Source organism: Cornus florida, unplaced genomic scaffold (genome assembly GCF_030987335.1).
Source record: "Cornus florida cultivar Cherokee Brave unplaced genomic scaffold, ASM3098733v1 CherokeeBrave_3.0.0_Hap2_Chr11, whole genome shotgun sequence".
Taxonomy (NCBI): Eukaryota; Viridiplantae; Streptophyta; class Magnoliopsida; order Cornales; family Cornaceae; genus Cornus; species Cornus florida.
This window is the reverse complement of record NW_026775581.1, coordinates 110,699,896-110,725,975: the sequence shown is the minus strand read 5'-3', so window position 1 is coordinate 110,725,975 and position 26,080 is coordinate 110,699,896. Positions and strand designations below refer to the sequence as shown.

The window sequence follows — 26,080 nt, the reverse complement described above, 5'->3', positions numbered from 1 at the left end:
GTCTTCATCAGTAAGAGAATGACCTTTGACCTGTTTTGTTTAAATGTCTCTAAGATCTCCCGCCTGTTTTAACTTCTCACCAACCCAGGAACTAAAATAGGTACGTGTGTGTGAGAGAGAGAGGGAGAGAGTAAACTTGTAACATGTACTACCTAACAACCATTAGGTGTGCAATCTCCATGCATTTCGTTTTCAATTGAATCACCTCTATTGCTTTTTAATGCACCAATTCTTGCTGCATCATTTGGTACATCATCAGAAAATTGTGATTCCGGTGAATCTGAGGCAATGGCAAATGATACATCTGCCAACCGGATTCGTGAAATTTTCTGCAAAGCAAAGGATCATCACCAGCAGTGCCACTACCACTCATATGCGGAACTCAAGTTCACCATATGGGCTATTCTCTTCATCATGATCTTTTCTCATGCAGGTATAATTCATAAATTAGGATATCAAACATGGATATTGATTCTTCTCTGTTCATGTAATCATTCACTTATTTCATGCTTTTGATTTGAAATTTTAGAGGCATTTGATCCACTGGATCCATTTGGAAACATAACGATAAAATGGGATGTAATGTCTTGGACCCCAGATGGTTATGTGGTAAGAATCATCTAAATCTGAATATGAGAGTGTTCATTTTTTTAGCATCACAGCAATGGGAAGAAACCAAATCAGTTTCAGAACCAATTGCTAGAAAGGAAAAAAAGAAAACAAAAGGAAAAGTGACTGTCATTTAACAAATTTATCAATCCAGGCCGCAGTTACAATGAACAACTTTCAACTGTATCGGCCCATCATGAGCCCTGGGTGGACCTTAGGATGGGCATGGGCTAAAAAAGAAGTGATTTGGACCATGGTGGGAGCTCAAACTACAGAACAAGGAGATTGTTCCAAGTTCAAAGGAGGCGTACCTCACTGTTGTAAAAGAGATCCCACAGTTGTTGACTTGCTTCCTGGAGTCCCTTACAACCAACAATTCTCCAACTGCTGCAAGGGTGGCGTGGTGGCGTCGTGGGGACAAGATCCTACGGGTGCAGTCTCTGCCTTTCAGGTGAGTGTTGGTCTGGCCGGCACTTCCAATAAAACAGTGAAACTGCCCAAGAATTTCACTTTGCTCGGTCCAGGACCAGGGTACACTTGTGGCCCTGCAAAGATTGTGCCATCCACAGTCTTCCTTACAGCCGATCGTAGGCGACGAACTCAAGCACAGAGTGAGTTCCTTTGTTCCCTGATGTTTCGAAACCCTTTTGGAGGTAGAAATCCAATTGACATGACTCACTATTTACTTGCAGTGACATGGAACGTAACATGCACTTACTCACAGTTTTTGGTAGCCAAGAACCCAAATTGCTGTGTTTCCTTTTCATCTTTCTACAATTCTACCATCACTCCCTGCCCATCTTGTTCTTGTGGTTGCCAAAACAAAAAAGACTGCATCATGTAAGTATCCCTTCCAATTTTCACGCCTCAATCCATAATGTGCATATAAATAAGTCTTCATGAATGCATGTATTTATAAACCTACATATGTGTATTTGGATATAACCATTGCTAAAGTATGTTTTGGGATTATGGAATGAAACAGGAGTGACTCAGAACGATTGAAGAAGGTGGGAATAAACACTCCAAGAAAGGATAATGCCCCACTGTTGCAGTGCACTCGTCATATGTGCCCAGTACGTGTACATTGGCACGTGAAGCTCAATTATAAGGACTACTGGCGTGTGAAGGTCGCCGTCACAAACTTTAATTACAGGAGAAACTACTCGCAGTGGACGCTCGTGGCACAGCATCCCAATCTCAACAATGTGACTCAAGTTTTTAGCTTTGATTACAAGCCTCTTGTGCCCTACCAATCCATAAGTATGTCTTTCATCAATTGGGAAGATAATTTTCTTGCAGCTAGAATTCTCCCAGTATGCTTTTACAGCATAATACAAGTGTTCGGCCTTTAACATGCACACGAGGTTGACACACAGTGACCTCAAATTCACCTCTTTTCAGACCTTGCACAGAGCAGTCTACTAGAAGTAGAAGACTGCTGGCCTGAGATTACTCGGCCTCGCTTAGGAAACATGGCCTAAAGCATAATGTTTACAAGCATAATGCAAATTATGCTTCTAATTTAATAACAACTCCCCACTAAAGATGTATGAATATTGACATGAATGTGCAGATGACACTGGTATGTTCTATGGCATGAAATTCTACAATGACCTTTTGATGGAAGCTGGACCTTCAGGAAATGTCCAGTCTGAGATACTTCTTCAGAAGGACCAGGACACATTTTCATTCAAGCAGGGATGGGCATTCCCTCGGAAAGTTTACTTTAATGGAGATGAATGCAAGCTTCCCCCTCCTGATCAATACCCACATCTACCAAATTCTGCTCCTGCAAATCCAAAAGCATTATCAACAATGGTAGCTTTTGTGCTTTTGATAATAATGTTTTTTAGCTGATCATAATCCTATTGGAGAGGAAGAGTTTTGGAAATTTTAGTGGCAGAACAAAGCAGGTTTGCTATAGGGCTGTGCCATGTTTGACGAGAAGAGTGTATCACCAAAACTTCTTTATGAGAACTTAAAGAGTTTGTAAGGCATAGTTACATAAACATTCAACGTAAGACAGTTACGAGTTTGTGAATAAATAAATTGGGCTCAGTATTGCATACTGAAATGCTTTATAGCTTACTGAGGTGCTCATAGCGCAACATAGTATATCAAGTCCTTTTATTTGTATCTATATTTTCCAAAATTTGAAGATTTCTTCATTATGTGTTCTTGTTCTTTCAATATAGTTTTGAAATTGGAAGTCATTCATGAAAGTAATATGAGACAGCAAAGTTAAAAGAAAATAAGATCCTCGACTTTTCTTTGCGAAAGAATCACAGTGAAAGCTTTCTAGCATATCAAGGCTTAAGACACGATATTGATTTAAAGCATGTCAGTTACCTGTACGCTACTAAATATGTACTGAGGTACCTAGGTTTTAATCCTAATAACCCAAAACACAAAAGCAAGCTGCACATAGACAAAAACAAAAGCAATCTGCACATAGACAAAAACACAAAGATACGCGCATGCACAACAACCTAATAGACTCAATTGGAAAAGATACAAATTGAAGCCATCAAGAAGCTTCTGCACACAAAAAAACAATAGTATAACATTAATGCACTTACACCGATACAGTCAAGAATATGTTGAAGCTATGTGATAATCGCCTGAACTACATTATAGCAAAAACCCCTTACGAAATGAAACTAAAAATTGTAGGATCTGCTTGCAGATTACATTTCAATTTATCAGAGAAGAGATGCACAGATACCTGTAGAAATAGAATTAGTGTATTAATTTCCCGTTTATTCTTCTTTTAGTTGGTTGTTCAAACATGGAGCAAACAAGCCAAAACAAGTCTTTGCTGATTCACGATTTGCTTGACTTGGATTAAGAAACTGGCGAACTCCAAGCTTAGTCCTAGCTCAACTAACCTCTGTAAACTTGGTTCCTATATATTCGGCAACCTCAAGCAGTTCAAAAGTAACTTTTGTTAGCCAATTCCTACTTCTATTTTTACATCAAATACATTATCCCGTATCCTGCCTCGTATGTATCTCAACACAAAGGGCCCGTTTGGCATGCGTTTTGCTTTAGGCGTTTTGCTTTTGGCTAGAAAACACTTTTGGAACGATATTTTGTTGTGAAAATGTCGAAAACAGAAACATGAAAAACATGTTTGGTAAACCCTGCGTTCCAAGAATTTTGAAAACTACTCGTGTTGGGTAACTCCAACTGTTGTAAAAAAAAAAAAAAAAAAAAAAAAAAAAAAAAAAAAAAAACCATGTTTGGTTATCATTATTTTTAATTTATATATATTATGCAAAACTCTTCAACCTGCTTTCCTTCTCTCCACTTTTTGCTCTTGCAACCAAATTTTCTGTCTTCAAATAAAATCTATAAAAAAAAAATGGTCTAATTCACTTATAAAAAAAAATGGTCTAATTCACTTACAAAGAACAACAAACCCATTCAAACTCATTTCATAGTCCTAGTTTGTTCTCAATGAAAAGAATATGGACGTCAACAACAGGCTCATTACGAACTCAAAGCGTGGTTTTACGAAGTCACTAGTTCAGAGAGAGCTATTGTTCAAATATCTTTGATCAAAAATCAAAAGGGGGAAAATCGTGACAGCATAATTTACTTTGTATTGCACATTCCAAGGGTAAATATTATGTACATTATTGCCTATAATATGTAAAAGCAGAGCAAGGGAGGAGCAGCAGCAACAGCAGTTTCAACAGTGCCTCACCCCCCAGTACTCGAATGGTTTTAATAAAGAATACCCACCCCCCCATCCCTACGTCTCTTTCATGTTTTTTTTCAAGAAATTACTTCCAGTATGTTATGAACTCAAGCTCTTGTAGTAGGAAGCATATGGAACAGTTAGTTCGTAAGCTACCATAGACGATCCAGGAGCTGTAAATGACCTATATACTTAGCAGTGATTAGGTTGACTTAAATCCAGATGCTCTGGCAAGCTCTGACAATTCTTGCTCTCCACTCAAAACCTGCAAGACGTGGTGTTCTATAAGAACAGACCTTCAAAAAATGAGACAATTTAAGATCACCTTTTTCATTTCTAATCCATTTATTTGGAGTCAAACTTCACAAAACATCTATCAAGGAGTCATAAAAAAAAAAATAATAATAATAAAAAAAGCACCTTACTAGAATGGAAGCTTGCAAGGAAGCTTCTCAAATCATACTCATTCTTCTGTAATTAGGAAAAATGACAAAGAAATTGAGAACAAATTAAACAGTAGATTAAATTAAATAGGATATATAATTCAAAGTTCAAACACAATTCACTTCATTGTTTACAAATTTCAACAATAGGATTCAAAAACGAAGAAAAAGATGCTTAACAAATAAAAAGATGTTTCCGTATGTTTTCCTCACGGGAGACATACTTCAAAAAACATAAATTTCACTTCCATGGAACAAGCTTCAATAGTAGGACACGTCATCTTCATAACAGCACACATCACCTTCAAAAGAGTATCAACACACTTCACATCTATAATGGTAGAATTTAAGTTGAAAAATATTAATCAGTTTCTTTATTTTAATAGGCTCCATTAAATAAAGACCAGAATGCTCAACAATAGTGGAAGTAACAAGATAAAAGTATTACCTGAATTGTTACCTGATAAAAGTATTCTCGGAATGCGTCAAGTGCCTTCCTTGCTATGTAGCTCAAGCGATGAATGTCGGGGTCAACCTCAAAGTAATTGGGTCCCTGCATCAAACAAGAAAGCAAAAAATCATTTTAAAGCACAACATGAGATCAGTGGTGAGAACACCTAACAAATTTGAAAATGCAGGACTGCAGATAGATGACTAAAAGAGAATCATGCACTGAAACGATAACCAGAAGAACAAACGGAAACAAAATCTTCTTAATGAAGAACTGAAAAGCACAAGATGAGATCATTGGTGAGAACTCAGAGCAGATAATCTGGCTTCAGGATATGGCACAGCATGGACATCATAAATAAATATAACAAGACTGGATTATAGCTCAAACTCACAATAAATACATTTAATCCGACATAACATACATACATTTCTCCTTTCCTGGGCAAATTTCTTACATTTATCGACCACTATTTTGATTTAGAACTAGTAACATAATGAAAACAGACTCGTAACAAAAACCACGGCAGAGTTCAGAAAACAGTACCAGTTGGATTAATCTGATACAAGAATACAATTTGTGAAATTAAACTTGGATAGGAAAGTACATTAAAAAGCAGAGTAAACTATGTGCTAAAGCCTGCGAACACAACAAAGGGCTGAAAAAAAAAAAAAATAAATAAATAAATTGAACACACTAAACAAAATCCCAGTTGGGTCAGTACAAGTTCAAACATTAGCAAGTGAAAAAGTACATTAAAAAGCAGCAAACCAATGTACAACTAATGCAATGATCAGAACTTCCTTATCAAGCATTAGTAAGTAAAAGCCAGGAGAAAAACACAGTGAAGCAGATGGCCAAGGGTCTGGTACCTCCATCAAGAAGAATGATGTCGCTCTTCATAAGCAAAAATAGCAGGACCAAACACCAAAATGTCTAATACAATGTAAATAACTGAACTCTACATTTCACTTCCCTATTAATATAACTTAACAAAATCGTACAACAAATTTCCCCAGATAAGAGTTACAAAAATACTGCTTCAAAAGGAAAAATGAACCCAAAAAGTGGAAGAAGAAAAAAGTACATGGCATGTCTCCTCCAAGAGGGAAACAACTATAAACAACATCTCTTTCAGTTTTTGCCCGGTCAAAAATACAATAACAATCTATGATTCTTGAACTCCTAACCAAACCATTAAAAGTAAAATGAAAAAAAAAAAAAAAAGAAGGTTTCTTTGGTTCTCCAAATACACACATACAGCAGCACATTTTTCACTAGTTCATAACAATTAAACAATATAGCATCGAATGCGAAAAGAAATAAAACAAATCATTGTATTTATAAGGTTGCAGCATTGCATTATGTGGATGAGTAATTTTGAAAGAAAAAAAAATCTGTAAAGATTATCAAACTCCGAGCAAAAAATTTAACTTTTTCGCTATATCTTTTGCTCTCTTTTTTTCCTTCCAAAAAAACAGCAAATAATGGTTCAATAGAAGTTCTTGGAGAAGATGTTTGCACACAATCAGAGAAACCCACAAAAAAGGGTACGAATACAGAACTGGTAGATATTAAAATAGATATTTTGGATTTAAAAGAACTAAAAATTATTCGGTTTTCAGAAACCCTCAAGAACACAAATAAATCCAGAAAAGCATCGCGCACCATGTAATTCAACAGATCCACTCTAAAGTAAAGCAACATCAAAGGAAACAAGAAAGGAAAGGTCTTTAAATAGGAGAGAAATAGAAGGGAGAGTACTCTTACCCACAATATCGCGATTCCTTTTCGTCGCCTCCCAAATCGCCCAAATCGCCAGACGTCTAGGGTTTCAGAGGGGAGAGAAAAAATCGGGCGAATGTTGCAAATGCGTTTTAAACTTTCTTCATCCGCTACAGTGTTAGACACAATTACTTCCTCCGCTACCGTGCTTTTTATTGGGCAACAGTATTGAAACAAACAAAAACACCATTTTGGTGTTTAACTTTTGGGCCCAAATTTAGCACTGTTTAAAACAATGTTTTAGTACTGTTTAAAACAAAACAATAGCTACCAAACATGTTTTTGGGCTTGAAATGAAGCCCTGCAACAAAAACACCAAAGTAAAACAGATAACAAACAGGCCCTAAGAAGCTTTATTTTCCCTGTGAATGTACAAAGCTGGGAACTCATTTCCTCTTATTCAATTTGAAGTGTGATGAAATGATATATAAATCCAATCTTTAACATTTTCACAAAGTACTGTCACGTTGTGTATATTGAAACATGCACTATGGTGGGGAACTATATTTTCAGACCAACTGTAAAAATCCCAGAAGAAGATTGCCAATGTTTCATAAAAATTAATGGTCACATGTCAAAACCAAATTCAACCATGTCCAAAGCAATCCATAAATGATTTAAAATTCATGTGGCAAGAAAGTACATCGAAATGATCAAATTACAGATGTAAGCAGAATTTGAGAATGAATGTGAATGTAAATGTAAATGATGAGACTGACATCGACATTGTGGGCAATGCTTATATAAGAACAACTTAGAGCCAAATGTTTTGGAAATAAAAGTATAAATTGATTAAACAAGACATGTTAAAATCATAATCTTTCTGATAAGCAGCACATTGAAAAACACAAGTGATAAATAATTCAAAATAGTAATTAGCCTTAAAAAATAGACACTAAAGTTGCCCCAGCATTTTTTGGCCATCTACCTAAAATGTTGCAGGGAATTCTACATACTTTGCTAACAGAGAATATAGGAAGAAAGCTCATATAAAGCAGTAAGGAACAGATATATTAGACTGAAGTAAAATGTTAATACCCTGCAAAAGTGCCAAGTGCTTCATGCTAGACCCAAACCATAGATGTTCATTTTGCATGAAGGAATTCTGAATTAAAGGAATCTACTCAGAAATAAATTTTATTATCTAATGTTGCAAACAGAAAAGTAAAACAACAAAAAACATCAAAGTTGATTTATCAAAATTCTACAAAGGCACTCAAATCTCCGTTACCATTTGAGAGATGCATCATCATACAGGCAAGTTTTTAAGAATATCAGAAGGTTCTACGCATCATCTTCTTTGGCTTTTTTACATAACTTAGCCGGAGTTTCTTAAGAGTCCTCCTCTTCCTGGCCCTTTTCTCAGGCAAGGTCTCCCTCTTTTTCTCCTTCTTCACAGCTGCAGGTTTTTTCTTCACAAACCTTGGTTCCACCTTGTAAGCTTTGGGTGTCACTGGAACCCCTGCATTCTCAGCTTCCTGGTAAAGAGCATTTGCTTTAGCAACACGGCCGTGAGCAACCAACTTTCCCATTAACAAATCATAAGTCTTGATTCCAGGTCCGCAACCATCCTCCTTCATCTTGGCAAAAACACTCATAGCATGATCAATTCTCTCAATTCCACACAAAATCTTCAAGAACCCAAAATATGCCTTCTTATCAAGAGCATCCCCAAACCCTGCAGATTTCATTCTGTCAATCATCTCATCTCCCTCCCCAATCCTTGCAGCCTGGTATAAACTCTTGATAAGAACAATAAATGTTGTCTCATCCGGATAACAACCCCATTCACCCATTCTATGAAACAAATTCAGTGCCTCCTCCGTCTTTCGAATCTTACACAAATTGTTAATCAACACATTGAATGTTTCCACATCGCGGGGAACACCTGCAACATCCATATCAACCAACACCTGCTCAGCCTCTGATTGAAGCCGAAACACGTCCTTTTTCCTACAAAGCTTACACACACAGTCAAGAATTGCATTATATGCCACAGTACCAATCTCAAAACCACCCCTATACATCTCCCCTGCCAACCTCTTAGCCTCATCAAGCTTCTCATCAACACACCACCCTTTGATCAGCACCTCACATATATATTCATCCGGAAAGAATTCATTTGCCAAACTCTTCACCATTTTCTCAGCATGACTCGCAAATCCTTTTTCACACAACTTCGACACAATCAATTTCAGTGACTCAAGGTTTCGAATAAAACCATAATCTTTCTCCATTCGATCAAAAAAGGACACTGCCTGAGTCGGTCGACCAGCCCTAACAAGCCGATCAATGGAAGATTCTAGGGTTTTAGCCCCCACAATGCCACGACCGTTGACGAGGACGTCGTGTGTAGCCTTAAAATCTTTCCGGCGACCGAAGTAATCGACGAAATACGAGACTGTCTCGTCGGTGGGTTTGAAATTAGGTCTTGAAGAGACCCATTTGTAAAACCCTAAAACTGTACGGCCTGCTTCTGGGGAAATATTGAGCGTGTGGAGAATCAGAGAAGGGGTTAGGGTGATGTGAGAGAAGTGGAGGTCTAGGTGTTGGGTTATAGAGAGAGAGTCAGAGTCTGGGTCTTTAAGGAGCTCAGTGGAGAGAGATTGGGCGATCTCTTCTGAATCTTGAAATGGGTCGATCTGGGTTGATGAGAAGGTTCTGGAGGAGGAAAGAGAGATGGGTAAAGAGGGAGAGTAGCTGGCCGGATAACAGTGCTGATGGGTTCGTGCTAGAGGACAGAGAAATGAGGGTTTAGAGAGAGAAAATGGAGGATGAAAAAGACGCTGAGGTTGAATAGGCGAAGAAGATGAAGAGAAGCGGCGAAGGAGTAGGGCTCGAAGTTGCAGAGACGCCAATGGCGTCGAGGGTCTCGGCATTTTCAGAGTTTCAGAGAGAGATGAAGCTCAGTTTCTCAGCTTCCTCGACATACTGTAACAATTCGAAAAAACCTAAAACTAGTACTTATACAGTGTCACGGGTTCTATGATACGGATCTTGATATCTCTATATTACCCGTAGGATTATCTACCATCCCTAGACAAAATTATTGACCAATCGGATGATGAGAAACAACGAGGAGGTCAACCAGCTCAAGCCATATATTGAAGCAGATAATATTATTAAATATCATCCCAAATGAAAATACGTAAATGCCCTCTGTTTGGAATTATCATTTCCTTTTTGTTTTTGCACTAACCACCAGAGAACATAAAACAAGTGGATATGAGATTTGGATGATGTGGTACTGGTAACGATAGAGAAAGTGTAGAAACTAGAAACCCAACTGTTTCTTCAATCCTTCTCTCTCTTCAGCCTAACCCATAGGCTGCTAGCGGCAGCTCTTTTTTGTCGGAAGAACTCACCGCCGGCGACCAAGAAAGGTACAATTACTCCCTTTTGGTTGGTTTATTTGTATCTATACTATTTTTCTTTGTTGGCTCTACATTGATTCAAAGGCTGTCCTTTTGGGTATGTTATCAGTACATGAATTGTGCTATGTGCCTTTTGCATTTAACATGGTTTGTGACATGAACTCGAATTTTTGTTATTTTTTTCTATTTTCAGTTTTATGGTCATTATCATCATACGTTTGTCAATTGAGAAGTGGCTAAAATTTAATTTCATGTTATGATGTCCTGACAATAATCTGCAATTTTGATCTGGTGATTCAAATTGGAACTTTTTTGTTGCAATTTTATTTATATTAGGCTGTTTTTTAAAATCTCAGTTTGCATTGTACAATATCTGTGGGTTTTGAGGATGAGTAGGAAGAAGAGGTATTACAAATTTATATGTAATTTGGTAAAATTTGTGTCCAAGGTGGCATGTGGGAGGTGGAAGTCCAGGCTGACTTGTAAAAGACGCAGTGGTAGTATTGAGGTCAACACAAACTCCAAGCCTATAGTATTTCTAAGGTCTCAAATATGCGGGGATCTTTGTTTGTTCAAAGGGTCTCTTAGAGTTTAAAATCCTTATCCAATGTATATGAAAGCTCAATTTATAGTAAATGGATGATGATGAGGCACTGTTGGGGTTTAGAGAAACCATGTGTCCCCAAAGTGGTCCAATAGGATGCCACCGCATGTGCTGGGAATGTCCAGTAAGGCATTGTAGGTGGGATGTGTTATGGCTATAGAGGTGGCAATGCGGCCCATGAGGGCTATAACGCAGTGTTAAGATCACAAAATTGCCAGCGCATAAGGGCTGTAATGGACTGCAATGCAGTGTTAGCCTGTTAGGATGGCACCAAAATGGCCAGTGTCCGTAAGAAGATCCTATTGCAGTCTAATAGGGTGTTACTACGTCATAAAGAGCATATGTAACCCGAGATTTACGTGAAATATTGCTGTATCTCTTTAAGACTGGTTAAGATTTGTTCAGACCCTGAGAAGAGGAGGCCTTAAGGAGTGGTCACTTAGACACCTAGGCAAGCATTGGCCTTCATGCACCAAGCCACGTACTATTAGGATTTCAAAGGTCTGTCACATGTCCATGTACTCCAATATGAGCTATGACTATAACTACAAGAAGGGCTATGATATATACGAGTGCTTCAAAGTTGGACATGACGACAAGTATGCATCAAAGCTTAGAAGCCCTTAACCTCTTCTTGCAACTTTGTTAGTGCACAAGGTGAATTATAGTACCTCTGGGTTAAAGTGAAAATTATCTGATGACAAGAGGTCTTTACAATGAGGATCAAGCAAAGAGAAACCGCCCTCTTAGGATAGCAAGTAAAGATTGATTTTACTCTGATCACCATTGGAGCCTAATTTTCTAAAGGGAAATCCTGGAATATCCTAAAGAATAATATATAAATTGATAAGCTACTTGAATTAAATTAATGAAAGACTTGTTACACTGTAGAAATAGGGTTGTCCTTTATTTATTATTGTTTTTTTTTATTACCGTTGTTAACAATACTTTTCTCTCTCTAGATAGACTTCTAAGCTTTCCACACAATATTAGTAACAACTTTAATAATCCGATATCGCTTTTCACTTCCCCATATTAAATTAATAATCACTTAGTAATATGAGAATATAAGTACTAATTTATAGAAGAAAGAATAAACTTTGAGGTCTTCATTACAAAACACTTTAGAAGGCACATTTTATTGCAGCAGATGCTTATCTGAGAATAAATAAATAAGGCCTTCACAATAGTATTAAGAGATGCCTATAGAGAAGGTAGCAACACAATATGAGGGAAATGGGTCGTCACTGCAAGGATTTTTGGGGAGACAAGGTCGTTGCAATAGTATTCAGAGATGCCGGAGAGAAGGCATCAAGAATTATATGAGAAGAAGGAAATCTTTGTAGTGTGACTTATTTGTGAAGAGATCCTTGCTATATATATGTTAGGGCTTATCTAAGAGAAGATGTCCCATATGTAGATACCTGTTCAGAAGTATAGGACTTCACTACTTATCATATGTGCCTTTGGAGAAGGCAACGAGTTTTTCTGTAATCAGGCATTGTGAGTAATGAACAAGAAGTGGAGGGAGCTGTCTGTAGATAGAAGCAGATTGATGACCGGATCAATGTGCAATCATACCTGTTAAAGGTAATAAGGCTACTAGAGGTGAGAGTATGTACAAAGACAGACAACTTATTCTAGAGCATGTAGAATCAATTTTAGAATTGATGTTACAAAATTTAGATAGAATTTGGGTGAGGGTAAATTTCATAAAATACCAACGAAAGATCCAAATCTCGTTTTTGTTGCATTAGACATTACCCACTCTCCCACCATGTCTTCAATGTGAAGACTTCACTCTTCCTCACTAGAGTCACTAGTTTAGTTATCAGTCACTGCTGCATATGGCTAAACCATCTTAAACAATTTCCACTCATTTTATCTCCATTTGGTGCTACTTTAACCGCTTCATCTCATGAATGTGTTCAGTTCTAGTCTTATCCTTTCTTGTCTTGCCACACATCCATTTCAGCATTTCCATTCTGGCCATGCTTATTTTATTAAGGAAATAGTTGCCGTAAGGGCCCAGTGAACTCAGTCTCTTAGCCATTTTATCGAGAGCGCTACAAGTCACACTCTTGATCCGATGACTGCCGATGACTGAGGGTGCAGGTTGACGATAACAGTAGCCTTACGATTGACTTAGTTTTTTTATTTATAAATATGTTATTTCTTAGCGACTTAAGGCTTTGTCGAATAAGGTATAGTTATTGTTACATATAATAACCAATCTTTCTTCAATTCTATGATTAATTTTATATGCATTCTAATAACAAAAAATAATCTTTATATAATCCTTCTGAATTATTGAGAGTAAGCATTAGTGAATATTAAATAAAGTTTATGAAACCAAGTTGGATACACATACAGTTAAGTATTCAAGTTGTGCAATGACTGGTCTGACTAAAATAATCAAACCTTTTTTGACCTTTCTGGTTCAACTAGTAGTTCTTTTTTGATAATGTGGAGCGGGACCAATTGCAATGTCCTATAAATATTTGCTAATGTACAAATTCTTCAATTTGAATTGAGTGCTTGAATACCTGTTTTTGGAATCTATTAACTTGATACGGCACTCTTCTTTCGTTTCCTTTTTTTTCTTCTCCAGAGAAGCACAAGATGACGATGAATAATCATCTAATAGTACAAATGAGTTTTCCACCACAAGTATAGGATATCCTACTGATGCATTCTTTAATTATATTCGTTCATAGTTAAACCTAAATCCATTTTTCTTTTGTTATATGCACCATGCAGAGCTACTGAAAATGGTGTCATTGCAAAACACTTCAATCCATCAGACATGGTTGCCAAACGCATCTACTCAGGTTCTCAGTCCATATTCTATCTCTATCTTTCTCATATTCTATTAAATTTTGCGAGTGTTATGCTTTTCAAATATTCAGGTAAGTTCAGTTTATGCCTCAGCTAGGGTTGTGTAGGCCATCTCGAAGAGGCATTTCCTTTCTTGTCAGGGCGGAGCAAGCACCAGCAGCTTCAACGTTCCACCGTCAAGGTGGATTTCACTTATGTGGCCTATTTTTACTGTAGAATTTAAATATGCAACTATGAAATATATTTAATTAATATGGCAAATATAGACGGTGAGTAGTTATTATCTGTCTTGACTCTTGAGAGCTTGATTGGACAATGGACATGCTTTGCTTATTCGAGTTCTGCTTAATTTGATAGACATTTTCATAATATTTGTTTTATGCATATAAAGAAAGTCTATATTATTGAATTGTATCTTATTGTAAGCCTAGTCTATGAGAAACATGAAATAATAATTTTGACAGTATATTATTGCACAAATTTCAGAATGCCAGGAAGCAGTTCTGTACTTTCTTTTGAAGAAGTACTCAGTGTGTGTATGCATATGTGCAGTTTACTAATCTTGTATTCATGAGTCAACAATAAATCTTTCCATGTTTCCTTCCTTTCAGTTTGACCTTTCAATAAATCAGAATATTTTCTTTCTCAGATAGACCTGGAAGGCGCCAACTGCTTGCTGTTGGGGCAACAATTGCCCCTTGGATTTTGATGCCTTACCAGAGTTCAAATTCATGTATGTGGTGCTATTCCCAACGTGCTCCAATTTTTGCTTTTTAAAGCTTAATTTTGTTTTTGAAGTTTATGGTTCCTATCCTGTTCTGATTGTTTTGTGCTTTAAGAAGCATTAAAAGCGCCTGCCAACTGTGCAGTGCTTTGGTTCCTTGAATAATGATGGCTGATATCCTAAGAGTACACCCTTGATATGGCTCAGTTGCTGCAGAAACTAAGAAAGGATTTCTGTCAGTCACGGACAAGAAGGACGGATACTCGTTTGTCTATCCCTTTGGGTGGCAGGTGCGCATTGCTACAGTTTCTTTGCTTTATTCTGTGTGCCATATTGTAGTTTCTCTGCCTTATTCTGTCTTATGGCTGAAATGCGAAAATCAAAGGTCAGTTATGAATGTACTATATTACTCTTTTTATGGTATTATATATATTTATATCTTTAAAATATTGTCTTGGTTTTTTTTTTTTTTGGACCAGGAAGTAGTCATTGAAGGGCAAGACAAGGTTTTCAAAGATGTCATAGAACCATTAGAAAATGTCAGTGTAAATTTGTTCCCCACTACCAAACAGGACATTCGAGATCTTGGATCCCCACAGGAGGTTTGCTACATGTTTCACACCATATTATCTTTAATAAGCATCACAGAGGCTAATGCTTTTGATATTGTTTCCCAATAGCTTTCTCTCTCTCTCTCTCTCTCTCTCTTTTGTTTTTTTTTTTTGCTGGGACAATATTTATATTTTTGTATATGCCTGAACCTTGTGAGGATCTATCATAATATACTCATTGGACTCAGGTTGCTGAAACTTTAATTAAAAAGGTTCTGGCTCCCCCTTCCCAGAAAACAATGCTAATCGAGGCAGCAGAGGTTAGATTTCTGTATCTCGTTTTATTAGAGTTTACAATTACCCACCTCCCTAACTTGTTGATTCTCGTTGCCATCTGAACTAGTTGGGACAAAGCACCACAGTACTGGTGTTCCATGTATGCAAAACAATGCGTATGTCCATTTCATCACCTCCTGAAACTCCAGTTACTTTCATCAAGTTAGTAATTCCTATTATATAACCAGACATTCACGTAAGTACTGCACAACTCAAAATGGGCTTTAAGGGAAAACAGAATCCAAAAAAATAAAATAATCTACAAATATCTTTTTCAACTTATAATGAGTCTGGCAACAACATCGTGAGCTCTCTCTGTCTCTATCTCTCTCTCTCTCTCTCACACACACACACACACATTTCTGTAGAGTTAATGGAGTTTACACAATACATACTTAAATGCTTGCATGTTGCATCTAATGCATATATAAGGTTGGTACCTCTAGGCAAATATATTGCTTAACCTATGCCATCAGTTTGGTTGTGTACAGTGCAAAAGGTTGTATATAGAAGAAAATATGAAATATAATTGCTAGATCTGACTTTTTACAACACATCATTCATTTTCTTTTTGCTTTATGTCATGTCAATTTTTATATTGACTGAGTTTATGATGAGGGCACTCTCACCATGAGCTCACACCCTCATTATAGCTTTTCCCTTTTATATTTGAGTGATCTTAACTGATTTTATGCAATTCTGAATTGGAGAAAGATATAATCCCCAACCCCAACTCACTGACTGTGAGTGGGGGTGGGGCGTGTAGAATGGTTCTTTGAATTTTGACTGATTGATTGTCCCATGGTTTTGTACAGCATGATGTTGATGGGAGAGCTTATTATACAATTGAATTCGTTGCTCGGGCTCCTAACTATACTCGCCATGCCCTAAGTGCAATCTGCATTGGAAATGGTATCAAATTTATATATTATTTGGTGAATACGTGATGTTCTCGGTATATGCATGTTCCAAACAGTGTCACAGAGTCTCATCTGTTGAAAATTGTGTTATGCCAATGATGGGTTATCAAATTCGTTCTGCCACTCCACAGCCACATATAAAATTGGACGGAGATTTTATTTTATTTTTTTTCTTTGTTTTGCAAAGGTTGTCCACATTTTCCTTGGCCTTCCTCATCTCCTCTTAATGACTTCTTCCTGAACTCACCTTTTCTGGTTTGTATGCGTGGTTCATACAAAAATTTATTTGTACTTCTTTCTCCAAATTTACATGACTTTATTATGGTAGACAAAAGTGGAATGACCCTTGACGAGTTGGAGATAGTCACTTAGAATTCTTGCAATTTCTACACACATTTGATTGGGATAGAATCTATAATAGAATTTAAATCAACATTTATTCAGAGGTATGAGATTTTCAGATCAGCAACATACTCATAATGGTAGAAAACTCCAGCCTACTTAGCTATTGACATTTGGCATCTTTTCTACGGTTAGGATTCAAGACACAAGATTCAACAATAATACTAGACTTAGTTTTTAAAATCTTCTTCCTCTGTGGAATGGAGGAATTCAGTTACATTGCAGTCTTTGGTGATTAGTTTCTTTCACTCAATTTTCATTTGATTTTAACAAGCTCCGGATTTACTATAGTTGTGATCTTCAATGTTCTTTGTAGAGACATTTAGTGTCTGGCCTGTTCTTTGGTGTCTCACCAAGGAACAGGATATCTCATTTAAGTGATTTCAACATTGTATGGTATGAAGTATATATATGCTTTCTCACTGAGATTGCCTTCTTTCACTTCAGGGAAGTTTTACACAGTGTCAACGGGGGCCAACGAGAGGAGATGGGAGAAGATGAAAGACAAATTGCACACCGTCATTGATTCCTTCCAGATTTTCAATGTTTGAAGTTGTAATCACATCTACCTGTTTCTGCTCTAGTTTTATGAGGCTCAATATTTGTTTCCAACACTTTTAACATTACAGGCTATTCATTTATAAGAGCATTTTTGCCTGAGAAATTTAATCATCTTCATGTTTTATGTTTTTCAAACCTTTATTAAAATTGAAACCACCAGTCTTTACATGTGATATTCATCCGAATTATTTAAATAAATTTATTTATTTATTTATCCATAGGTACAATCTCTAAATCAACATTGGTTTCTCCATATAAGCGTCAAGGTGCTGATATTTCTTCTTCATAGTCATCCCCCATTTTATTTATGAATAGACTTTTATTTTCTTTCAAATTATTTATTTATTTATCACTAGGTACAATATCTAAATCAACCTTGGTTTCTCCCTATAAGCCTCGAAGAGCTGATACTTCTTCTTCATGGTCATCCAACACTGACCCAAATTTCTGTTTTCAAATTTTCTAAATGTTCAACACTCCAACTCAGTTGCCATTGCAAATTAAAATAACAAAGTAACCAACCATTAAAAGCATGTAGCAGCTACAACGTATAAATTTTTATTATCCTCCAATCTCTCAAAATTTAAATATACAGAAAATAGAAATTTAAGAAACCAATCGGTCACGAATATTATCATAAGCATAAAATTTTAGTATCCTCAAATCTTTCAAAATTTTAATTATATAGAAAATAAAGACTGGCTGATTTTAGTTTTGGCTCAGATTTTAAAAAGTTTTTTCCAAAATTTTTCTCATACGTATAAATTTTTAATATCCTCCAATCTTTTAAAATTTTAAAGATACACAGAAAATAGAAATTAAAGAAACCAATAACTCAATCAATATTATCAATGTGAAGTTTATTGAGATACCTCAAATGCAATAGCAATACTATACTTTACATATAAGTGCTTAAAATCAATTCAAAATTGGAATAGAGCATTCATTCCATCTGCCTTTTTGTTTGCACGGTCATCGTGTGTTGTAATTTTAAAAACTGTCACATATATATTCAAAGATACAGGCACGCATACTTATATAGTGTGCAGGTTTCGTTAGCCTAAGCTTATAGTTTGTGATTCCAGTAACAAGCTTATACGTATACACATATATTTACATTTTGTAGTTCACTAGCCCTCTCAACACAGCAACTAAGGAGATTGGTTGGTGGTAACAACATTATGTTGTTCGAGATTTGTGTGGCCACTGGCCGAGAGATAATGTAGCTCAAAAGATATATTTATTGAATCACAAACTATATATTACTTCACTTTTCCAAAGATGGATTAGAAGGCTGCTATATTATCAATTTTAATAATGTTTTATGAATTACCATATTTTTCGTTAATCATTTTTACTTTCGTTTAGCATTCTTACTTTCAAATTACCATATTTAATTACTAAAATGATTAACTTATTATTAAAATTTTACTATTTATAATAAAACTTATTATACTTAACTTAAACTTCTTTTATGGTATATATATATATATATATATATATATATCTTCCTTTTTCATACAATATATTTATGAAAATTTAATAATTACTTACATAAAAAATACATTCTTTTTCATGCAATAAATTCATAAAAAAATTTAGAAATTACTTAAATTGTTTTAAAATTTTCTACTTAATATTTTTATTTAAATAATTAATTAAAAAAATTAAAGGTAATTTATGAGAAATTAATGGTTAATATGTCATCAAATTAGTATTATTATTTTTTTCCACAATTTATTTCAATAAAAAATAATAATTTTGAGTGTAATTCAATAAAAAAGGACATTATGGTCATTTAATTAAAATAGTCTAAGCATTGAGGCATTTTGTAACAAAATATGATAGTTCATGAGTTATTATGAACGAAATATACTTTAAGTAAGTTATTTGTAAATTTGAACATACTTCAGGTTTTATTTGTTTTTCTTTCTTTCACTTTACCCTATAATCATGTGTAATAACGGCAAATCAAGGCTAATTCCTTCGGGTAAGACTTTTTAACAAGAGGACAAAAAAGGTGTTTTAATTTTGTTACATGTACATGATTATTTTGGGTTTAAAATTTTTACTAGGGTTGTGTTTAGTAACGGAAAACTTTCTTATTTTCTGTTGTCAATCTTTAAAAAGACAAAACGAAAATAAAAATGGCGTTCAATAAAATATTTTTGTTTTTTCTATAACAAAAAATATTTTCAAATTTTTTGGAAAAAAAGAGGAACCATAAAAAAGACGATTCTTATTTTTCGGCATTGTAGCGCAGAAATATTTTCACTCTACACAGGCACTATTCATTTCAAATAAAATTCATATTATTTGTGTTATATACTAAGTTGCATATTAAATGTTAATAAAAGTATATATTTTAAATATAGAATATATTAAATATTGTATATTATTTTTTATTTGATAAAAATATTTTAATATATAATATATTAAATAATAATGTAAATTATTTTTTGTGACAAAATAATTTTTGATATAGAATATACGGTTATTGAATTATTATGCAGTAGATATTTTATATTATTATATACCATATCTATATAATATATTATATTATATGTAAATATTAAATTATAATTAATTTACAATATTATAACACAATATATATTTTATTACATATAAGATATATTATTTAATATTTTTTATTCATAATAAATTATCAAATGCTAAATACATTATATATCAAATAATAAATATATACATCATGCATATACATGTATTTATATACATAATTGGTGGGAATGTTTTTGCCTTGTTATATCTAATTTTGTATTTATGATGTATTGGATATTAGTAAGATTTGTAATTTTAAATTGAATTTTGTATTTATGATGTATTGGATGTAGTTTTATTGGATATAAAACTTATTATACTTAACTTAAACTTCTTTTATGGTATATATATATATATATATATATATATATATCTTCCTTTTTCATACAATATATTTATGAAAATTTAATAATTACTTACATAAAAAATACATTCTTTTTCATGCAATAAATTCATAAAAAAATTTAGAAATTACTTAAATTGTTTTAAAATTTTCTACTTAATATTTTTATTTAAATAATTAATTAAAAAAATTAAAGGTAATTTATGAGAAATTAATGGTTAATATGTCATCAAATTAGTATTATTATTTTTTTCCACAATTTATTTCAATAAAAAATAATAATTTTGAGTGTAATTCAATAAAAAAGGACATTATGGTCATTTAATTAAAATAGTCTAAGCATTGAGGCATTTTGTAACAAAATATGATAGTTCATGAGTTATTATGAACGAAATATACTTTAAGTAAGTTATTTGTAAATTTGAACATACTTCAGGTTTTATTTGTTTTTCTTTCTTTCACTTTACCCTATAATCATGTGTAATAACGGCAAATCAAGGCTAATTCCTTCGGGTAAGACTTTTTAACAAGAGGACAAAAAAGGTGTTTTAATTTTGTTACATGTACATGATTATTTTGGGTTTAAAATTTTTACTAGGGTTGTGTTTAGTAACGGAAAACTTTCTTATTTTCTGTTGTCAATCTTTAAAAAGACAAAACGAAAATAAAAATGGCGTTCAATAAAATATTTTTGTTTTTTCTATAACAAAAAATATTTTCAAATTTTTTGGAAAAAAAGAGGAACCATAAAAAAGACGATTCTTATTTTTCGGCATTGTAGCGCAGAAATATTTTCACTCTACACAGGCACTATTCATTTCAAATAAAATTCATATTATTTGTGTTATATACTAAGTTGCATATTAAATGTTAATAAAAGTATATATTTTAAATATAGAATATATTAAATATTGTATATTATTTTTTATTTGATAAAAATATTTTAATATATAATATATTAAATAATAATGTAAATTATTTTTTGTGACAAAATAATTTTTGATATAGAATATACGGTTATTGAATTATTATGCAGTAGATATTTTATATTATTATATACCATATCTATATAATATATTATATTATATGTAAATATTAAATTATAATTAATTTACAATATTATAACACAATATATATTTTATTACATATAAGATATATTATTTAATATTTTTTATTCATAATAAATTATCAAATGCTAAATACATTATATATCAAATAATAAATATATACATCATGCATATACATGTATTTATATACATAATTGGTGGGAATGTTTTTGCCTTGTTATATCTAATTTTGTATTTATGATGTATTGGATATTAGTAAGATTTGTAATTTTAAATTGAATTTTGTAGATTTTTGGTTTTTTGATACTAATGGAAGCAAGTGTCGGTGCCTAAGTGGTTAGGTTGCTCCTTGTGTTTGAGAGTTTGTGTTCAAGTTATCTACCCCTCCCCCCCCCCCCCCCCCCCCCCCCTTCCTCTAATCACTAACTGCTAAAATTCTTACCATGAAAAAAATAAAAAATAAAATAAAAAATTTAAAGAATGTTATGTACATTTTGTAACAAATACGTATTATTAAACACTGTTATTGTTTTATGTTTTCAAATTTGTGGCAACAACAAGTGTTAATAAACATCATTTCTACTTTCTATTTTTACTAAAGAAAACAAAATCATATTTTTGCTTTCTTAAAACTGCAAAAACATAAAACAAAAATGTTACTAAGCGCACCCTTAACATGTCTCTTTCGTATTATTATTATTTTTGTTTATTTGATTGAATAGTTCGTTAGTTTTTTTATGATTAAATGAATGATTAGAAACATGATCAAAATTGATAATGAAGCAACCTTCTCATCTATTTTTGATAAAGAGACCTAAATTTATAAGAGCACTGCTATTTCCCCCCGACAAAAAAAGAAACCTGCTTTGTACCGAGTCTATTTGGCGCCTATGTGTCAATACTGTGGGCCTGACTTAAAATATAGCAACATCTATTTATCAAAAAGGGTAAAAAAAAAAAAAAAAAAAAAAAAAATCTGCTACCTTTTCGTATTCTACCAAAATAACACTTCCTTCCTATTCGTTTCTTGCCTATTCATCATCTCCTTTGTTTTCTCTCTTCGTTTTTATATGTGTTCATCGCGTCTTGCTTGCCTCAAGCTTACTAATCACAGTTTCCTTTTTGAGTTGTCTTGCTGACCCTCACGCAACAGACCAAAAGGAAAGTTTGGATGGAAGTGATTGATGAAACAACTATACCAGGAGGTATGGATTCTAGTTTACATAATATGTTTTCTTCTTTTTCTTCTTCTTCTTTTTTTTTTTTTTTTCGTTTTTTTGTATGGATCGTTCTTCTTCATATATATATTTTTTCATATTGAAACAAGATGGGTTTTTTTTCTCTGTATTTACTTTCTCTTCTGATTTTTTTAAGAGATATTTGAACAATAAAATTGAAAGATGAGTTTGCTCTCTATATTTCCTTTCTTTTCTGATTTTTTTTTTTATTTTTTTAAGAAATATATGAGTAATAAAATTGAAAGATGGGTTTGCTTTCTGTATTTTCCTTCTATTCTGATTTTTTTTAAAGAGATATACAAGCAGTGAAATTGATTTTATAGCATGTTTGTTGATTTATTTATTTTTTTATTTATCAATATGAGCATGATAATCCAAAAAGGGGGAAAAAGAGTTTTCTTTTGAAGACATGCACTAATACTTTTTGAAACCCAGAAATTCGACACTAGTTGATATCTGGAGCAATATTTTATTTTATTCTTTTTATTTGAATAATCAAGTACTTAACATGCATGTATTTATATTATTAGAAATGGAAGAAGGTTTTAATGATGATAAAGCAAATGAACAAGAGTTGAAAGGAGTGTTACCTGGGGATGAAGTTAAAAAACCTGTGGTTGGAATGGTTTTTTGTTCTGAAGAACAAGTTCGTAGTTATTATAACAACTATGCTAGGAGTCAAGGTTTTGGTGTAATAAAAGTCAGTGCAAAGAATGGAAGTGACGGAAAATCAAGGAAATTTTCACTTGCATGCGCTCAGTATGGAAAGCAAAAATCAATCGCAAGAGACACTTTTCACCCAAGGCCATTAATTAAGACTAATTGCAAGGCTAAAATCAACGTTACAGCTAAAGATGATGGAAAATTCATAATTGCTCGTGTTTACCTCGACCATAATCATGCATTAAGTCCAACAAAGGTACGACACTTTAGGTGTAACAAGGCATTAGATCCTCATGTCAAAAGATTGGAATTAAATGACTTAGCGGGTATAAAGTTGAATAAGAATTTTCATTCAGCTGTTGTTGAGGCCGGTGGGTATGAAAATTTGCCATTTGGTGAAAAGGAGTGTAGGAATTACATTGCAAAAGCAAGACGACTCCGACTTGGGATTGGTAGCCCTTCGTAACTATTTTTTTTGCATGCAAAAAAGGAATTCAAATTTCTTTTACATGATTGACATGGATGATAAAGGGCGTTCAAGAAATGTGTCTTGGGCTGATGCAAGGTGTCGTGTTGCATATGAGTCATTTGGAGATGTTATTTCATTTGACACTACTTACCTCACAAATAGGTACGACATGCCATTTGCCCCGTTTGTTGGTGTGAATCATCATGGACAATCTATGTTGTTCGGTTGTGGTTTATTATCTAAGGAAGATACTGACACTTATACATGGTTATTTGAGACATGGTTAACATGCATGCATGAGTGTCCTCCAAAAGCTATTATTACAGATCAATGTAAGGCTATTCAAGCAGTGGTTGCAAAGGTGTTTCCAGATTCTTGTCACTGTTTATGGCTTTGGCATATCATGCAAAAGGTTATTGTGAAACTTAGTGGACTTTCTCAATATAAAACAATTAAGAAGACCATGAAAAGCATTGTGTACGAATCGATTAAGACTGATGAGTTTGAAAGAAGTTGGCTGGGAATGATTAATGAATATGGCCTCGAGAATAATGAATGGTTGAAGTCATTATATGGTGATCGTCATCGGTGGGTTCTAGTATTTTTGAAAACTACTTTTTGGGTTGGAATGTCAACTACCTAACGAAGTGAAAGTATGAATGCTTTTTTTGATGGGTATGTTCACTCAAAAACCACGTTGAAGCAATTTGTTGAACAATATGACAATGACTTGAAAAGTAAGGTTGAGAAAGAAATTAAGGCAGATTTTGTTTCTTTTAATACCTCCATTCCAACAATAACTAAGTTACGTATTGAAGAACAACTCCGAGAAGTTTACACCCATGATGTGTTTAAGTTGTTTCAGAATGAGTTGATGGATTTAATGTATTATAATGTCTCCAACATTAAGAGAAGGGTCATTGTCTACATTTATAGTCACCGAAAGTTTTATAGGAGAAGATGAAATATGTTGAAAGGAAGTGGATTTTGAGGTTATTTACATCCAAACTGAATATAAAGTGAAATGTTTATGCCACTTGTTTGAATTTCGAGGGATTTTGTGCAAGCATGCAATTTTTGTGTTGATAAAAGAAAAGGTGAATGAGGTTCCATCTCATTATATTTTAGAACGTTGGCGAAAGGACATTAAGCGTGGGTACACTTTTGTGAAAAATACTTAATATGATGTTAGTAATAGTGAGCAAAGGCATCGGAGCAATAAGCTAAATCCACTTTTTTATGAGCTTCAAGAGCTTGGAGCATACTCTGATGATAAATGTGAGCTTCTAATTGAATTATTGAAAGAGACAAAGGAAAAATTTCTTGCCATGGACTCAAATTATGGGAGTGGACAAATCAATCAAGTTTCATCGATACCTACTGTTGAATGTAATGATAAGCTACATGGAGTTCTGAATGTTCACAGTAGGTTACTTACTCCATTAAAGGTACGAGCTAAAGGTCGTCCTCCTTCAAACGAAAAGAAAGTAAAGTTGGCAAAATAATAAAAAAAGGGAAAAAGGTATTGAAAAACTTTAATTTCTTGCATTAGTTTTTTATATTTAATTATGTTATATTCTTTATTTATACCATTTTTGTTTTAATGCATTTTAATAGGTCTCTCAAACAACAAAAATGGAGCCACTTGGTGAAATTGTTGACTCGCGAGTTAGAAAAAGAAAAAAGGTACATAGACATATCTTATTATTGCTTCAATTGTTATATGTTAATTATACTTACTAAAAGTATTGCATCTATAGGTATGTCAAAGCACTCCAACAGTTATTAATGATGTTGGTTCGACTACTTCACATAATGTTGACAAAATTTTAATCCAAGAAAGTCACATGGTAAACTAGAGTGTGTGTTATAATCATTATATTATTTGTATATTTATTTAACTTATCATAGTGTAAACTTCATAATTGTATTGATTCATATGTGAAATATTTTTTTTCGTGGTTACTTAGATTGCTCCAACACATCTTTGGAATGGCATGTATCTTGGGACAACTATAAATTATTGCAATTTTGGAAATAAGTCACTCCAGGTAATTTATAAAGTAGTTTTTTTTTTTTTTTTTTTGATAAGTTCAATTTCAATTGCCGACTCAAGTTCTTTCCTTTCATCTCCAGTTAGTGCATTGCTACACTCAATAAATTGACTGCTTGTTTTTTTCTACTTTATGTGATATATAATTAGGCCCATTACCACCATGCTTGCCATATTCAATTCCAGTATTCTCTTTCTTCACAGCTTCATGAGATAAAAAGCCTTTAGAATGAATTCTTCCTAGAACATCCTATATTTATTTTGAAGCAATAATATAATAAAATTGAATTATTGGACATGGGTTTTAAGTGCGTGTTCAACCAAAAGTGTTGGACATATATGTCATAACCAAAATGTTGGATATGTTGTGTCGCTTAGAAGTAT

At 33.6% G+C, this 26,080-nt stretch overlaps 4 protein-coding genes and 1 long non-coding RNA gene across 10 annotated transcripts; 3 read left to right on the top strand and 2 right to left on the bottom strand.

Moving 5' to 3' along the window:
* The first annotated feature begins 224 nt into the window (after positions 1-224).
* LOC132285338 (COBRA-like protein 4) lies at positions 225-2,783 on the top strand. Its single transcript, XM_059787521.1, has 6 exons — positions 225-433; positions 530-609; positions 764-1,220; positions 1,302-1,449; positions 1,595-1,872; positions 2,186-2,783. Exons 1-6 carry the CDS (start codon positions 289-291, stop codon positions 2,467-2,469), a joined length of 1,392 nt encoding a protein of 463 aa, XP_059643504.1. The 5' UTR covers positions 225-288; the 3' UTR covers positions 2,470-2,783.
* Positions 2,784-4,813: 2,030 nt separating this feature from the next.
* On the bottom strand, positions 4,814-6,973 carry LOC132284134 (uncharacterized). The gene is made up of 2 exons (XR_009472207.1): positions 5,207-6,973; positions 4,814-5,089 (listed from the first exon to the last, which is right to left on the bottom strand). It is a non-coding gene; the product is annotated as an uncharacterized LOC132284134 (long non-coding RNA).
* A 1,131-nt stretch (positions 6,974-8,104) lies between these two features.
* LOC132284131 (small ribosomal subunit protein mL104 (rPPR9)) lies at positions 8,105-9,945 on the bottom strand. The gene has a single exon (XM_059786199.1). It carries the CDS (start codon positions 9,871-9,873, stop codon positions 8,269-8,271), a length of 1,605 nt encoding a protein of 534 aa, XP_059642182.1. The 5' UTR covers positions 9,874-9,945; the 3' UTR covers positions 8,105-8,268.
* Positions 9,946-10,205: 260 nt separating this feature from the next.
* Positions 10,206-17,415, top strand: LOC132284132 (psbP-like protein 1, chloroplastic). 6 transcript variants are annotated; one of them, XM_059786201.1, is made up of 10 exons: positions 10,208-10,377; positions 13,584-13,642; positions 13,733-13,803; positions 13,892-13,991; positions 14,460-14,543; positions 14,742-14,824; positions 15,014-15,136; positions 15,334-15,405; positions 16,237-16,333; positions 17,191-17,415. In XM_059786201.1, the coding sequence occupies exons 3-10, from the start codon at positions 13,744-13,746 to the stop codon at positions 17,292-17,294; spliced, it is 723 nt and encodes a 240-aa protein (XP_059642184.1). In that variant the 5' UTR covers positions 10,208-10,377; positions 13,584-13,642; positions 13,733-13,743; the 3' UTR covers positions 17,295-17,415. The 6 variants fall into 6 exon arrangements, with proteins under 6 accessions (XP_059642188.1, XP_059642184.1, XP_059642183.1 ...); XM_059786203.1 differs by having other exon boundaries at positions 10,209-10,377; positions 13,904-13,991; XM_059786200.1 differs by lacking the exon at positions 13,584-13,642.
* A 5,628-nt stretch (positions 17,416-23,043) lies between these two features.
* On the top strand, positions 23,044-23,640 carry LOC132281845 (protein FAR1-RELATED SEQUENCE 4-like). The gene has a single exon (XM_059783509.1). The coding sequence runs from the start codon at positions 23,044-23,046 to the stop codon at positions 23,638-23,640; it is 597 nt and encodes a 198-aa protein (XP_059639492.1).
* The last annotated feature ends 2,440 nt before the right edge of the window (positions 23,641-26,080 follow it).

Coding starts and splice junctions, on each gene's coding strand:
- LOC132285338 (XM_059787521.1), top strand. CDS start 289: ATGGCAAATGATACATCTGCCAACCGGATTCGTGAAATTTTCTGCAAA. Junction 434..529: donor CATGATCTTTTCTCATGCAG/GTATAATTCATA, acceptor TTGAAATTTTAG/AGGCATTTGATCCACTGGAT. Junction 610..763: donor GGACCCCAGATGGTTATGTG/GTAAGAATCATC, acceptor TTATCAATCCAG/GCCGCAGTTACAATGAACAA.
- LOC132284131 (XM_059786199.1), bottom strand. CDS start 9,873: ATGCCGAGACCCTCGACGCCATTGGCGTCTCTGCAACTTCGAGCCCTA.
- LOC132284132 (XM_059786200.1), top strand. CDS start 13,744: ATGGTGTCATTGCAAAACACTTCAATCCATCAGACATGGTTGCCAAAC. Junction 14,544..14,741: donor TTACCAGAGTTCAAATTCAT/GTATGTGGTGCT, acceptor GATATGGCTCAG/TTGCTGCAGAAACTAAGAAA. Junction 16,334..17,190: donor TGCAATCTGCATTGGAAATG/GTATCAAATTTA, acceptor CTTTCACTTCAG/GGAAGTTTTACACAGTGTCA.
- LOC132281845 (XM_059783509.1), top strand. CDS start 23,044: ATGGAAGAAGGTTTTAATGATGATAAAGCAAATGAACAAGAGTTGAAA.